Genomic DNA, 17,515 nt, shown 5'->3' on the forward strand with positions numbered 1-17,515 from the left:
GATGCCTTTGAATTATGGTGTTGGTGAAGAATATTGAATATACCATGGACTGCCAGAAGAACAAACAAATCTGTCTTGGAAGAAGTACAGCCAGAATGTTTATTAGAAGCAAGGATGGCAAGACTTCGTCTCACGTACTTTGGACATGTTATCAGGAGGGACCAGTCCCTAGAGAAGGACATCATGCTTGGTAGAGCAGAGGGTCAGGGAAAAAGAGGAAGATCCTCAATGAGATGGACTGACACAGTGGCTGCAATAACGGGCTCAAGCATAAAAATGATTGTGAGGATGGTGCTGAACCGGGCAGTGTTTCATCTGATGTACATAGGGTCACTATGAGTTGGAACCTACTCAACAACAAATAACAAAAACGACAACATTACATCCATAGACAAACTGCTACGGCAAAAGGAAAAGGGAGCAAGAAAAAGCTCTGGAAAATTAAATAACATAATAGCAGAAATAAAGAATTCAGTAAAAAGATTTGAAGATAAAGCTGAGGAAATCTTCTAGAAAAAAGAAAATCAGATAATCAAAGAGTTCCAACATCCAACAGAACAGGAATTGGCAAACTTTTTCTGTAAAGGACCAGATAGTAAACAGTTGGGCTTTGGGAGCCATAAGGTCTCTGTCACACCTATTCAAGCCCGCCATTGCAGTGTGAAAGCAGCCAAACACAATATATAAATAAATGGGGGCAGATTTGGCCTATAAGCCATAGTTTGCTGATCCTTGCAATAAAAGATCCAAGTGGAAAAAAAACAAAAAAACAAAAAACAGAGCAAAGAGAAAATACAAAGAAAGAAACTATCAAATAATTTAAGAATATTCCCCAGAACAAAGAATATAAATCTTTATGTTTGAAAAGGCCCAACATAATGTACATTATCATCAAATTTCAGAACATTAGGGACAAACAGAATACCACAAAAGCTCCCAAAGGAAAAAAAAAAAAAAGGTCCCCCCAAAGACTAGGAAATCAGATGAGTCAGTTTTTTTTAAGGGCAACACTAAAAAAACTAGAAAACCTTCAAAATTGAAAGAGAATTCCAACTAGAATTCTATACTTAGAGCAATTAGCAATCACATGTGAGGGGAGAATGAATGTATTTTTCAGACACACAATGGCTTAAAACTTTACCTCCAAGGTACCAATACTAAGAGAGGTACTGAGGGATGTACTCCAACAAAACAATGGAGCAAACCAAAAATGAAGAAGGCATGCTATCCATGAAAAAGGGGATCCAACACAGAGGAGCAGCTAAGGGAAGTTCCCTAACAGCAGCTGTGCAACAAACCTCAAGAGCAAGTTCATATATTGGAACTGGAAGAAGAAGAGCTTCAGGAGGGAGGTCTTCAGGATAAAGAGTAGAATCGATTTATTTGAACATATGAATATGAAAAAGAAAAATATTATTGATACCATGTGGTAGAGATGTGGAGTATTTACAGAAAAAAATTAACTACAAATACACAGAAAGCCAGGTAATTTAAAAAAAAAAAAAAAGGCAATTATTAACCTCAGAGAAAGCAAAGATCTGTACTGTATCTCACTATTTGGCTTAGTAGGAAACATATCTTCATCATCAATAATGATGAGATCTTAATTACTACTATGGAGCCCTGGTTGGCAATAAAAGATCCAAAAAAAAAAAAAAAAAAAAAAAGGTTGGCAGTTCAAATCCACCAGCTACTCCTTGGAAAACCTATGGGGCAGTTCTACTCTGTCCTACAGAGTCGCTGTGAGTCAGAACTGACTCAATGGCACCTAACAACAACAATTACTACTTTAACCAAAAATTGTAACATATGTAATTATACAGGGAAAAGGGAAGTAGGAGGGCAGTATGGAAAGTTCTGTCTCTTCTCTACCTATCATAGCAAGAAGTGAAGAGATGATGCCCAAATCTGATTCATCAAGAAACACCAGTCTACACATGGCGTTCAGGAATAAGGAGGTAAATACTGGGGAAAACGGCCAGAAGCATTCACAAAAGTTTCTTCTAAGCAGGACTTGGAGACAGAGAAGGGTAGGCACTATCAGTCTTTAAACTGTATTTAGGTTTTTAAGCTATGTAAAAATATTATTTTAAAAAATTAATTTAAAATAATTAACAAAGAATATTTACAATACATGTTATAGACAGAAAATCACTATTTTCAAATAAGCTCTTACAAAAGACAGCAGCATAAGAGAATATATGCAAGGGACAAGAACAGACAATTCACAAAAGAAATATTACTATCCAAGGTGCGTATGAAAAAAACTTTCACCTGTCAAAGCAACAACAACAAAAAATCCAGATTGAAACAATAGAGTAACATTATTTTAACCTACCAATCTGTGAAACTTTGAAAAATCGATAATACCAGTATTGTTGGTAAGGTTTTTGGGAAATGCATTGATGGTGAAGTATAAGCTGATGTATCATTTCTGGAGGAAAATTTGGTAATATGAATCAAAACCTTAAAAATATACATGACATTTTATCCAGTAATTCCTGCCAGAAATGCATCCTTAAGAAAATAGCCACAAATAAGCGTGAAAAGATTCAGCTACACAGGTATTTATTTTAGCAAAACTTTCTTAAGGCTGTTTTTTTCATAGCGATTTACCAGAAACAACAAAATATCCTTACCTGAACTGTACGTCCTGCATTGATATGCTCTTCATGCAACTTGTCCCAGATTCTGCACCTTTGATACTATACAAAAGAGAGGAAAAAATACTGAATTCTTCGTCACTAATGTGAATAGTTTCATTTACCACAAAATTCTCACTCACCTACTCAAACTTAAACATATCAGCTAAAGAAGAAAGTAACTTGGTAGTGGCAGCTAACTTGGAGAATAATAAGATAAGGTTTCAAGATGTACCTAGAGACTAGATATTTGACCTTTCTTTTAGGGCATATAAAGACTTATATATCTGTCCTGCCAGATTTAATTGGAAAGTGCACAAAGATAAATGAAAGCCAGGGAATACTCAACTAGAACTGAATTGAGCAGTTACATAAACTGTGTATTCATGTAACTATTTCACATGTCTCCCTTAACTCAAATCTGAACTTCTAGAAGGTAGGGGCTATGTCTATTTCACTCACCACTGCATTTCTACAGCTTGGGGTCTGGCACAGAGCAGGTACAGTGCAGTGAATTGCTTTTATATGGCCTTTCTAGCCATGGTCTTATAACTCCCACAAAATGACTAGCTGGGACTATGCAAATAAGGTGTGTAAAACCCTGGAAGGGATTGGACAGTGACTATGCAAATAAGCTGCCTGTGGCCTACCAAGGAGATTGGTCAGTTGTGCCATCCTGCTAGGTTTAAAGTGCCACTTCCACAGAGGTTGAGGCGGACCTCACTAACATCAAGAAGAAGAGCTGGAAGCAGAGCCCATTCTCTGGACCCAGGGTCCCTGTGCTGAGAACCTCCTAGACCCAGGAGAAAGAGAGAACTGTACCACTGGAGGCGGCACAAGATGGCAGCAGCATAGGCCCAGCAGATGGCTGCAGTGGGTTTGCCATCCCACAGAGGAGTGAGCTATGCCTTTGCGGAGGAGGCTTCCTGGCAGAGTGGGGTGCCTCCAGGCACTTATCAGGGGAGCTAAAAAGCCATAACACTTGCTCAAGCAGGGCAGAGGTCAGCGACAGGGGCTCAAACACAGACTGTCTTGTGGGTATGGCTGAGAAGGAGTTGAGGACTCTTAGTTGGAAGCTGTCCTTATTGACAAACTGTAGCCTGCCTCCTGAGTTGTTCTTGTTACTTCCAAGTGGATCCTGATCCTGAGTTGTAACCTGTTACTTCCCTAGTAAACCCCACAAACCTGAGTATGGTCTGTGAGTTCTGTGTGGCCACTGCATCAAATTACTGAACCCAGCAGAAAAGAAAAGAGTGTCGTGGGAGGGACTGCTGGTATCAGAACTGGTAAAAAGGTTGGAGAGTGGAGGTAGTCTGACCTCCACCTCATAGGAATCAGCTTTGGGCTGATAGTGATTATCTTCCCGCCTCGTGTTGTTATTTAGAGGACTGCAGCAGGCAATCACACATATTTGTTCTACAGATGAATTATCGCAGGAAATCTTCTTTATAGCATCTTTATAATTATCCAGTCTTGACTTCTGTTTCTGGCAATATAACAGGTAAAATAAACTGAAATCCTCCCTCCTGCCACAAAATTCCTAGAAATCAACATCCTCTTAAATACAAAGTTGTGTTTGCAAGAACCTTGGGAAAACGCCCACAGATCAAAAATTAAGATGGGACTGAATGCCAGAGCAGTAAACCTGAACCAATGCTGCAGCTTTCAATTACCAGGAGGAAGGGTAAGAGGGTGAAGGATGCTGCAGGTCTTATAACCAAGGTACTTGAGTTTTTAAAAGCCACAAGAAGACAACAGATGAAACCTTTGGCCTAAAAGACGTGGGGCATTGGAATTTAGCTTTCTGGTAGAAAGCTAGGATCTATGTAGGGCTGCACGCTCAGAAAAAGGATGTGCTAAAAAACAAGGAGAGACTTTTTATTTTGATTGATAGTATGGGGAGGCAATAAGAAACCTTGTCTGTCTTGGTCTGGGTTCTTTGTCAAAACAAAGAAGTCTCTCCTGAGAATTAGAAACCTCATACCTATCTTATGTGTGTTTAGGGTATAAATTTACATGCCACTTGTAAGATCCAGGATCCCCTAAATTAGGATGTTATTTTGAAAAGTTATCCCTTGATTAGTCCTGGGGAACACAGCAGAAACAAATCCAATTCCTATCCTGTTGGGACAAACCTCTAACTTAACCCTTTCGAACTGCCAACCTTTGAGTTAGTAGTCAAGCACAAACCGTTCGCACCACCCAGGGACCTCTTACCCTTGACACACCGTTCCCACAAATACAGCCCTACAAAATAAGAGCTTACAATCCAAAATTATAAAACACAAGGAGAAACAATCTGTTATGAGCAAGAGTCAGTATAACAAGAACTCCCACCAACTAAGTTGAACTTCAGATTTACAGTATTGGAAAGGGACTAAAAAAAATGCATACTTAAAATAATTAAAGATAAAAATGAAGCATCTGAAAGCATGAGAAAAGAACAAGATACTATCAGAAAAAGATAGCTATTTAGCGTCTATTTAAACACTACTAATGATGTGCATTTGTTGCATTAATAACAAAGTGCTGAAAAATTCTTCCTTGTACTGAGCCAAAACCATCTCCTTGTTAACTTCTGACCACTGGTCCTACTTCTGACCTTGGAGACACATATAATAAGCCTAATCTTCTTCCACACGACAGCCCTTCAGAAATTTTAAGACTGGTATTAGAACTAGACTTCTCTTTTTTTAGACTACCAACATCTACGTCCTTCAGCCATCCCTCATTTGATAAGGTTACCAAAACTAACGAAGAACTTATCCTCTGTAAACTTTTCACTAACCTCTACCCCTATTAGTATCGGTACATTGGCTAACTGCGATGTATCATACTGTAATTCATATTTTTTCTTTTTATTTACTGTACTAGAATGGTATCACTGAGTTTTACCAATTTAAATCTACAAGTATCTTGATTATGATTCAGATCACTATGTAACAACTAACTTTTTTTTTACCAATAATAATCTTCATTTACCAACAATAAACCATAAAATAAGTATTAACTGGTTACTGTCCAGTTGATTCCTACTCATAGTGACCCTAGAGGATAGAGCAGAACTGTCCCATAGGGTTTCCAAGGAGTGGCTGGTGGATTTGAATTGCCAACCTTTTGGTTAGCGGCTGTAGCTCTTAACCACTATAATAAGTATTACACACATTTAAATTAGTGATCATTATCTATTGATCTACTAGTTATAGCACAGCAATTGTTTATTGTTGTTAAGGAAATTGTGTCACTATAAATGCTTGCTAAGTAATCCATTTCTAAGTATCAACTTTGCATGCAGGGCTTCCCCCCACCCCATATAAAATCAAGCCTCACAATAGCCCTATGAGGAAGATTTTAATTTTACCATTACAACTCTCTAAAGATCGTGGGCATTTACAGCTGTCCCAGGAATGGTTAAAATGGAGAATATTAAATCTGTGAACCTTAAGGTCTGCTGCACATCGCTGTGTGAAGATGGCGTGTTTATCTCTGACTGGGGATGAAATCAATCAGGGCACGCTCCACAGGGAGTAAGTGAGCTGGGATTTGATCAGTAGGCAATGTTTGAAAGCTGACAAATGGTACGGTAGATATTGTTAACAGACGTAGGAGTGAAAGCAAAACTATTTAACTCCATATTTCTTCTACCTTCATCTTTAATGAGAAAAATGATCTTCAAATAGAAAAGTATACCATAAACACAATTAAGAAGAAAATGAAAGCCAAAAAAGAGTAACAGCAAACCCAGATCTTCAAATGAGTTCAAGTCAACAGGCTCAGGTAAATTACATTTGAGTGAACCAAAAGACTTTGCAAATGTGATCACAGAAACATTTTGCTTATCTATGAGGAACTGTGGAGAACTGGAAAAGCTCCCAGAGACCAGCAAATATTGACCCAATTTTCACTAAAGAAAGTGTATTTAAAACACTGCAGGCTGTAGATCTTATTGTAAATCTTTGGGAAAATTCTATACTAGATTGTTAGAGAGATGATATCTGAGACAGAAATGGTGACAGTCTACCACTGTGCTCTGCCCCTTTCCTGTCCAACATTTTCATCAATGACTTGGAAACAAAGAATGTACAATTATCACATTTGTAGATAACAATAAATAGAGGGAATAATTAACATAGATGAAAGACTGCCATTCCACATGATAGAAAGAACAAACCTAACAATGATAAGTGTAGAACCTAGTATTAAAATTAGAAGAGCAATTGTACAAGTACAAGAAATAGGCATGATCTGGCTCAACAGCTGCAGTTCATGTAAAAAAGTCCTATGGATTTTATTCAGTTGATTACAAAGCCAATAAAGAGAGCCAGCAATATAAAGTGGCTTCTGAAACAACCGATGCAATGTTAGGCTCTATGCCTGTATACATTTATTCATTCATTCAACATATATTTATTAGGAGCACAACAAGCATAATATTAGAAGTTTAACACATTTACTAACACAGTGACCTCAAGCAAGTAACTGAACCACTTTAAGTCTGCTTTGCCACTTAAAAAATGAAGACAATAATAATACCCAGCCTATAAGGATGTTGTGAGGGTTAAACGATATGATATATGTAAAACCCCAAACAGCACTCAACAACTGAAAACAACTCCTACTTTTGCTATTATTATTACTTGCTTACTTGTCAAGGAAGATGTAGAAGAGATTACAGTCTTGATGGAAGACAACACCCCAGGACACAGCCTCTGGAGGGGCTGAACTAGAGAAGCTTGGGACTCCTGAACACCAAACACAGCTGAGGGCAGGGATCAGATACACAGTACCGCACCAGAAAAATTAAGTCTGGACATGGAATCTTTGAATGGCAAGGGAGCCTGCACTCCTCCCCACTTACTCTCTTTTCCCTGCTAGTTGAAAAATTTATACTATGTCCCACCCTCACTCGCCATACTCCCACACCTGCCACAACTACCACCTCTGACAAAATAACACCCTAACGGGTAGAAGACTGGAGGACTGCTCTCTTTGGAAACGGAATAGCTAATAAGACCTACAGACACTGACATCTGGTGGTTCTTCATTAAAATAGATCCTCACCTGTTTACCCTTCCAGGCAGCAAGGCCCCCATTACTACCTTGCTACACACCTACACACCACACACACACCTTCCAGTTAGCACTCTAAAACATCAACAGCCATCCAGGAAAGCCTATAACATGATAAACTGAGACCAAAAAAAAAAGAAATAAAGAAAGAAAAAAGGGTACTCAGGAAATACAAAGAGAAGAAGGCAGAAAAAAACATAAAAACTACCACAGAGAGATGAGATGATAATCTTATCCGTGAAACAAGAACAGGATTCTCTTTAAAAGAAAAAAAGAGACAGAGGAAAAAAACGGCTAGAAATTGAAACATGGTTCTGGCTATTCCATCCTAACTGGAATGTGGCTGTGCTAGCTGCAGCTGAGTAGCCATCTTATATGCAAGATAGAAACAAGTTGAGGATGGCAGAACAAGATAAAAAGAGCCTGGGTCTTCAGTGACGATTGAGCTGCCACTCCAACTCTAGACGGCCGCCATTACTATGAGAGAGAGAAAAAACAAACAAACAACCCTCTATCTTATTTATATACTATTTTGGGGTTTTCTGTTACTTGCACCTTAACCATACTCTATTACCATACATGCTACACAATAAGGTTTCCTTCAAGTCTCTACAATATGAAACAAAGGAAATCATGTTCCAAGCTTACTATCTCGTCATTCATATTAACCATGCTTAAGTCTATCTATCTTACGTTAGCCAAGAAAGCTGAATGCTAACACTTAAAATTTCAGGATTACATTTTAATCAAGTCTACCATGTGTAATAAAACGTAATGCTGAAGGACCTATGGAATACAGTCCCAGGTGTCCAGAGCACACTACTCTCATTGTTTTCTGATGTTGCACAATCACTCCACTAAGGCTTACTTTCAATTTCCCTTCAGTCTGACTTTCTTCTTTAAAATTCATATTGGATGACTGATGGCCAACATAATAAATATTTTATCTTTCTACACCCTTCCCCCAGGAAGAATATGCCTTTTTGAAAGTGAGTCACTGTCAGACACCTGGAGCCCTAACTTAGTTCTTAACTCTTTTGTCCAGAGTGAACACTGAAGCTTTTAAATGTTTAAATGTTTTTACACTGCCATAACATATCTATTAAAACATATTATTTAATCTTATATAGATATAAAATCTCTTGCATAATTAAACTAGCAATCCTATAGGTAGTAGAATGACTATGAAATAAAATATACATCAGTATGAGTTTACGTGCTTAGCCTATGACAATATCACCTACGTTGTTAACTATAATTATTTTGACATTGTCAAAAAACTTCACAGTACAACCAATGTCACAAAACAATGTATATTAACTGTTTAATGAGAAACTAATTTGCTCTGTAAACCCTCACTTAAAGCATAATAATTAAGAAAAAAACTTTACAGGAAGTAAAAATTCCACAAAATGCTAAAGGAAAAATCTTCTGGCAGAGAGGCATCAGTATAACTCTGGGATAATTTTCTTATTAAAGTCTGGCACAGCTAATCAAATCAGTAATAGACTGACTCCTATCCTCTTCCTACCTTTCTCCCAGGATTCTGGCTTTTCCACTGATGACTGATTGAGAGATACATGTGGTTAGGATCTGAGGGTAATGAGGTCAGGCACTTGTTTAGAATACATATAAGAAAAGGAAAATATAAGACATGCCAAACCTCAAAGGTAAAAGTAGGATAATAAAGGAAAGAAATGGCATTAGTAGGTCATAATCCACCTATTTCTGTCTCTCAGACAATTCATCTGCCAAATTCTGGTCTCCTTTGTAACTAAACACTTTAATATGTGCTCAGGATTTTGAAACACATCTTATTGAACCTCCTACACGGAGATCAGCAATCAAAAGAAAACAGCTCTATTTAAAAAATCACCTTTATGAAACCAAATCGTCAACAATTACTTTAAAACAAAGATGAGAATGTAAGGGAGCAGTGAAACTAGATTAATGGCAATGGAACAACAAGAACAGAAATAATGAGAACATTCACAAATTGTGAATAATGTAACCAATGTCACTGAACAACTTGTGTAGAAATTGTTGAATGGGAACCTACAATGCTGTGTAAACCTTCACTGAAAACACAACAAAATATTATTAAAAAGAAACAAAACAACTCTATTTCTATACTGTTATAGTGCTAAAGAACCAGCCTCCCTCATTAACCAAAGCATGTAAGCCTTTAATTTGCTTCCATTTATGACAAGAATAACTATGTACCAGACAACTCTTTCTCCATCCTTAAGAGTCATGGCTTCATTTATTTTTATGGGTGAAGAAGAAAGAAATTAAAGGATGGCAAATTACTAATCTTGAATTCTACAGGTACCTTCATATTTGCATCGACATTTTAACTTTAATGTTCTTGGAACTTATTTTCTATACTATTTAAAGAGGACTTAAATACTAAGAAGACAGATGCTATTTACAGGGGGGAAAGATGACACTTTTCTTACTTGTACAAGCTACTCAGTTGCGGGTGATGAATAGTGTTTATACTGAAAGCTTTATGACCACATCCTTTCCAACCTCTCCAAAAATAAAAAAAAAAATCAATGGAGGGCAACACAGCTTAAAATTGATACTGGGGAGGTCCTTTTGAAAAAGTAAATACTATTGACCTCTCTCACAGCAAATAAGACAACATAGCTTGCCAAATCAATGCCCATTACTCAATAAACCTGATGTTCCCATAAATGTCATAACCACTCCTCCAGACTCTGACCAGTCTGAGTCAACCTGGTCAACCTCCATCATAGTCCCTGAGACTAGTTCTTCCTCCCTCTACCAATTTCCTCATCTGGTCCTCAGGCGTATTTGTCAGTTTAGGGCTTTCCTCAAACGGAAGAAGTGAAGTAATGAAATCCCCTCATGACACACAATTAGTTACTTCTTTAATATATGTGTACCTGAAGAGGACAGGAGTTACTGATAGACACACATTCAAAGCTCAGAAAATTTGCCATGGCGTGAATGAAATTAAGTCAGGTCCCTTAGCCAAAGTTCCCCACTCTCACACCTGGTACACTATCAAACAGTTTGTATATTAATTAGTAAGTGCCTAATAGTTCAATTTGTACAATTAAAAAGGTATAGGCTCTATCCCTACATCCCTTCCTACAAAAGGAATATAGGAGAAATGCATTTGTCATACAGAAAAGCTTGCTGAAAAAGGGAATTATGTTGCTAAATCAATAGGAGTTAGGAAGACCCTCAATGAGATGGATTGATACAGTGGCTGCAAAAATGGGCTCAAACATAGTAACGACTGTAAGGATGGCGCAGGACTGGGCAGTGATATGTTCTGTTGTACACAGGGTCGCTATGCAACAGAACTGACTCAACGGCACCTAACAACAACAACATTTTAGCAAAGCCTCCTATCTAATATTCTAAATTTAGCTAAAATGCATAACAAACATAAATCCGACTATGTAACTGTTTCTTGTGATAGAAAATGAAAAAGCTCACCTTCTCAATGTTTATCTGGTGCTTTCTTAACCTCTCCAAGTCTGTTGGGATTACTATCTTAATGAATTTCTGGATAGCTGGCTCAAGACGGCGTAATTTCACTTTTTCTTCATCTTCAGACATCCTTAAAAGATGTTATGTCACTTCTACTTGCAAAAATCGTCTTCGCCACTCATGTAGAAAAACCTAAGAGGGAAATATTTCTTTAACAATGTTTTTTAAATCAGTTTCCATTATTTTTAAAAGCCAACAATTAGGTAACTTTACAATTTATTCTAAATAGGTATTCAACTTACTGCTAAACTTGTGTGACTTGTTTTTTCTTTATGAAACCATTTATTTTAAAACATTTTTCTCTTTACGAAAGTTATTAACTTAAGAATGTTTAGAAAATATAGATAAGCCAAGAGAATAAAAAAAAATCAATAATCATCTCTTCATCCATAGTTAACTGCTCCTTACATTTTGGTAACTGTCTTTCTAGGCGTTTTTCTACATATCTATATATGTATAGTGCCTCAAAGGGGCCCTGGTGGTGCGATGGTTAAGCACTCAGCTGCAAACTCAAAGGTGTAGTGGTTCAAACCCACCAGCCACTCTGTGGGAGAAAAGACGTGGTGATCTGCTCCAGTAAAGATTACAGCCTAGAAAAACCTATGGGGCAGTTCTACTCTGTCCTACAGGGTCACTATGAGCCAGAATTGACTCGACAGCACACAACAACAAATGGTGCCTCAGAAGAAAGTCTTGGTGAACTACTTCCAAAAAATTAGCCATTGAAAACCCTACAAAGCACAGTTCTACTCTGACACACATGGCGTCACTCTGAGTCGGAATCAACTTGACAGCAACTGGTTTGATGTATGCATATAAATACATTTAAAAAAACCCAAAAAACAAAAAACTAGCCCTGGTCACGCAGTGGTTAAGAACTTAGCTGCTAACCAAAAGGCTGCCAGTTTGAATCCACCAGCTGCTCCTTGGAAACCCCACAGGACAGTTCTACTCTGTTCTATAGGGTTGCTATGAGTCGGAATTGACTTGATGGCAAGGGGTTTGGTTTTTTTTAGGAATATACTAAGTTTTCATTTTCCAATATATCTTGGACATGGAATAACATTTTTTATAAAAGGTGTCAAATGGTAAAACTCCAAGAAAAAATTTCATTTTTAACATTTCTGCTAAGAAAAATAACTTGTACCAAACTCTACTTTTAATGCCATCATAATGTGACTATGTAATTATAAACTTCAAACATAATATGCAACTCTTCTCATTGATGTCCTTTAAATTGCCTGTTCCTTTTCTCACAAAGTGATTAATATTGTGCACAACTGACAGAAATAACAAGCAACAGAATAAGAATAGGAACCTGAGTCTTTTGAGAGTATGTATAATCAAATGCTCTACTTTACCAGTAGTTTTCTGCCAGTGCTCCTCAAAGTCCAAGAGTACGCCTTTGGGGCCAGGGCAGGAGCAGGGAGGGACTGTCAGAAATAATAACTAACATTAATGTTTCCTAGTTTATCACATTGCCTCTTCTACTATACAGATTATATACCATAGGAAGATATTTGTATCTACCACCATTCCTATCAAAATATTTTTGAACATACTTGACGCTCAATAGATGCTGACTGAACTAAAATATCTCTTCACACGTCCCTTTTTCACCATATCTAATCCTCTCACTCTAGTCAAACAGAGCACAATATGCACAGCAAGTGACAACAGGGCCTGCTTTTAGACTCTTCCCTCTCCAATTTTTCCCACAGACTGTCGCAATTAATATCTAAAAACCAACGGCACCATGCTACTCCTCTAAGCAAAAACCTCCAGTAGTTCCCTATTATTTAAACAAGTAAATATAATCTTCATAATTAGACCTACCCCATCTACCCAACTATTATCTCCCAATACGTCCTTCTAGCTTTGCAATGAGGCTCCTTCTGTCTGGATGCTCTTTCACATCCCTTCCGCTTCTAAACCTTATGTATCATTTGAGATGCAACTCAAATGACTCTGCCTTCTCTTCCACTAATGAGTTGGAGTGTGCTTAATCCCCAATGGCAATTTGGCTTATTTTCACTGTTGCCTTACGCCATTAAAATAACTTTCTTTTTTGAGTTCCAAAAGTGGCATTTCTAGATTAAAGTTATGCATGACTCTGCCCTTCAGCTTTCTGTACACAAGGAAAAGCTGCTATCTCAGAAGGGCTATCTCTCGGGGAAATTCTGTCCTCCAAAACCTCCCAAAACACTTTTCCAACACTTGGTCTCCTTTTAGAGAGTTTTTTCCCCCCTTCTCTCCACCATATTCTACTTTCATAAAATCATGATAAAATGCCTTATAAAACTAAGAACAGAATATAATAACATTCAAATAATTGCATAAGTGGTGATGGTATTGAAACAGAAAGTTGTTTAACAGCACTTGGGATCATGAAATAGTTCAAATAATGTTTGTAAGGTGTTACAGGGAAGTCCTAACTCGATATACAAAGTATGGTGTAGAAGTGTGATTGGATAATGAGTGAAAGTGTATTTCAGCATTTCTTGATTTTTCAGTCAGAAAATTGAAACAGGAGGATAAAAAAATGCATGGACATTAAGATCACAACTGTGTAAAAACATGTCTAGATGAGCAGACAAAATACACAAAAATGTCTAATGTCCCAAATTTTGGCAAAGGTGTTATATTACTTTTTACACTTAAAAAATAAAAAGCATATGAGAATATTTGGGGTGATGGGACTGTTCTGTATCATGAAAGTGGTGACAGATTCACAACACACTACATGCAGTCCCCAGGTTACGAACAGCATCCATTCCTTACTGTGTCTGTAAGTCGAATTTGTAGGGAAGTTGGAACAGGTAGAGCAAGAAAAGGCTGGAAGCCTTGTCAATGATTTAAAAGCTGCATGTGCAGCAAGTGAAGATGATTGTGATGAAGTCTTTGCTGCCAGTAGGGGTTGGTTCAATTGTTTCAAAGTGAGGGTAAATTTACATAACATTAAAGGGCAAGTATGAGTTGGCTGTAAGTTGTAAGTTCATAACCTGAGGACTGCCAGTATGTGCATTTGTCAAAATCCATACAATTATACACCACAAGGAGTGAATTTTACTGTATATAAATTAAAAACAAAACAGGATGTGGAGAAAATCCAAAATGGAATACAAACTATTAAAAAAAAAAAAGAACTTAACTGTATTACAAATGAATAGCATAACCACACTGAAAGGAGTGTGGAATAATCTATGTAACTTTGGAAAACAGTATTTTAATAGTACACTATAAGGCTAAAGACAAAAAGAACAGCACACAACCGTACTGTATTCTAGGTAGTAAAATCTGCTTCTCACAGGGGTATGGGTTAGGAATCCTGAAATTATGTGTATACTTAAAAAAAAAAAGTTGTCATTGAGACAACTCTGACTCAAGGTGATCTTGTGTGTGTATACTTCTTGTTGTGTGCCACTGAGTCAATTCTGACTCATAGCGACCCTACAGGACAGAGCAGAACTGCCCCATAGGGTTTTCAAGGAGCTGCTGGTGGATTCAAACTGCCAACTTTTTGGTTATTAGCCTGAGCTCTTAACCATTTTGCCACCAGAACAAAAAGGAAGTACTTTGTAGAAAATGAGAGTGAGATTTCTCATTGTCAGAGAAAGAAGTTACAAGCAAGGGGAAGACTAGATTGACCCCTGTGATGTTAGATTAGAATCAGAAGTATCAGGATGAATTGTTTTTTTAATACAGAGAGAGAGAGAGAGAGAGAGAGACCGAGAGACAGACAGAGACGGAGAACTAAATACAGATCTTTGTGTATGCATGGGTCGGTATATATATTTTCTAAATGTCTTCTGCGAGGTCCTAGAAGTAAAGACACCCCAGTAGCAATAAGCACACCTAATGCCTAGATCTTGGTTTCTAAATACAATTCTCCAATAAAAGAAACCAGGGGTCCTTGGATAAGCAGATTCTAGGGCTGGGGCAGGGAAAACACAAGATGAGCCTGAGGCCCCTAATGGTGTCAGAAAACAAGGAAGCTCTCAAAAAAAGGATGGGAGTATATCAACAGTGGACAGGAAGAACCTGAAAAAACTCCCAAGGGCCAAAGCTGGAACATTTTGAGACACAACAAAAAAGTATAGCATAACAACTATTAGAAAAACAAATATCCGAGTCCATAATGATATAAATCCACAACTGAATAAATAAATGGGAAGGGGCAGCTCCTCCTTAAAGAACTCCAATCAATAAATGAAGAAGGAATGTGGTAAATAGAAAATCATCATTAGTGCAGCACAGTAATAATCATTGAGGATATTTGCATAATTTAAAAGTTCTTCCAGAAGATATCAATTACTTACAAAGGGAGAAATAGTAACTTTACACTGGAGAATCCCAGCAGTCACCACCTTAACTAAGTGACCAAGGTCAACATCACAAGCAGTAAATCATATCATGCATCTCAATACGATGAACTGAGAAGGGCACATACACTCCTGTGGTATTTTTGCCAAAAATCCATCACCTCAATTTAATAAAGAGAAATATCAGACAAACCCCAATTGAGAGACACTCTACAAATTAACTGACTGGGACTCTTAAAACTGGCTGCAACAATGGGCTCCAACACAGCAACGATTCTGAGGATGGTGCAGGACCTGGCAGTTTTTCATTTTGTTGTACGTGGGGTCGCTATGAATCAGAACCAACTCCATGGCACCGAACAACAACTTCAAAAGTGTAAAGGCCATGAAAGACAGGAAAAAACTGAGGAACTGTACAGATTGAAGGAGACTAAAGGAGACATAACAGTGTAGGATCCTGGGATTTAAAAAAAGACATTAAAAAAAAGGCAAAAAAATGATGAAATCTGAAGAAAGCCAGAGTTTGGTTAATAATACTGTACCAATGTTAATTTCTTAGTTTTGATCATTGTATTATGGTTATGTTACATAAAGAGAAGCTATAGAGAATTCTGTATTATTTTTGCAACTTTTCTGTATTTCTAAAACTATTTCAAAATAAAGTTTTTTTAATGTAAAGAGTTGATGTTTCACATAAGGAAAAAAACTGCAAGCAGTCATTGCACTTAACACTTTCACTGAAGGGTGCCAGGACCGTGCTAGGTGCTTTACAAACTTTATCCTTTAGTGCTTACAACTAACATGACTACTATAAATATTCATGATTCCGGTGAAACAAAAAGTACTAAGAGGTTAACTAAATTACTTTAGAGGTTATTTATACGTGAAAAACCCCATTTTCCAGAAAAAGTCCAAAATCGCTGGCAATATCACTCCTCCAAAAGTGATGATGACCTTTTATCAGCCAAGAGATGCCACATTTCGGCTTGCTGATGGCGCTCGATTTTCTTGGGCACTTCCCCAAGTGTTTCTGGCTAGTGGAAAGGGCACTGAATTTGAAGAGAAAGGTCAAGACCCTTGGTTCCACTTTAGGATTTCCTTTCTGAGCCTCCAATTCCGCTTTTGTAAAAGGAGGGAGGTAGATGTAGCGACCTTTTGAGAACAAGCTCCTGGCCTGGCTGACCGAAGCTCCGACTTCTCTCTCTCATTCCTCCCCCCACGACCCCCGAGCCTCGCGTCATCTCTCGCAGTGTCGCCCGTGACGCACCTGGGCCACACACACCAAACGCCCCATTAGCGAATGGATGCGCTGGCCCGTCCCGGGACCGAAACCCCGGCGACCCTGACGACCCACAGTGCATCACGGGCGGAGAAGGCGCCGGAAACTTTTCAACCCTGCGAGCCAGGGTAGCCATCACGTTCCCCGTCTGCGGCCTCCCTATACCCGTTTCAAACAGCTCTTCCAAAAATGAAACTGAGTGAGTTTCTGCCGCTTCTTCCAGCTCAGAGGAGACCCCATGGCGCTCGCACTTCTCATCGGCTGCCCCGCTTGCCCACAGAGCGCCACTCCCACGCACCAGATCTGTGCCGGGCCCACAGCGCCGGGAGGCCCAGCTGGAACCCACCCGCGAGCCCCTTACCTCCCGCCTGGGAACTGGAGGCCAGTCAGTGCGCGCGGCGCAGGCGCGGGCGTGAGGGGGCGAGGCATCGCGAGGGGCGGGCCGGTCTGGACCCCGCCCCATCCCGTCCGGCCCCAGGGGCGCCTAGCCAAACCGAAAGGGACGGGGACCGTCCCTACTTTGGCCAGAAGTCGGATTATTAGCCGTTCTGAGAGTTTCTTCGTTGAAGCAGCCAACAGAGAACCCACAACTATATTAGAGTCTTAAAAAGAAAAAAAGTCAATGTCACTGAATTGTGACATGGTTGTATACATATGTCAAAACTTAGCAATTT

General features: G+C 38.6%; 1 protein-coding gene across 2 annotated transcripts in view; it reads right to left on the bottom strand.

Moving 5' to 3' along the window:
• Nucleotides 1-17,236, bottom strand: part of STX17 (syntaxin 17) — a 52,417-nt gene extending 35,181 nt beyond the window's left edge. Inside the window, exons 1-4 of one of the 2 annotated variants that reach the window (XM_023727467.1) lie at nt 17,203-17,236; nt 12,602-12,673; nt 11,187-11,372; nt 2,640-2,705 (exon numbers count right to left, since the gene is read on the bottom strand). In XM_023727467.1, coding sequence (XP_023583235.1) covers nt 2,640-2,705; nt 11,187-11,309 — 189 coding nt within the window. In that variant the 5' untranslated portion in view covers nt 11,310-11,372; nt 12,602-12,673; nt 17,203-17,236. The remainder of the gene's footprint in view (nt 1-2,639; nt 2,706-11,186; nt 11,373-12,601; nt 12,674-17,202) is intronic. The other variant, XM_004372228.3, reaches the window with a different exon arrangement.
• Between the last annotated feature and the right edge of the window lie 279 nt (nt 17,237-17,515).

Source organism: Trichechus manatus, unplaced genomic scaffold, assembly GCF_000243295.1.
Source record: "Trichechus manatus latirostris isolate Lorelei unplaced genomic scaffold, TriManLat1.0 scaffold00016, whole genome shotgun sequence".
NCBI classification, from domain to species: domain Eukaryota; kingdom Metazoa; phylum Chordata; class Mammalia; order Sirenia; family Trichechidae; genus Trichechus; species Trichechus manatus.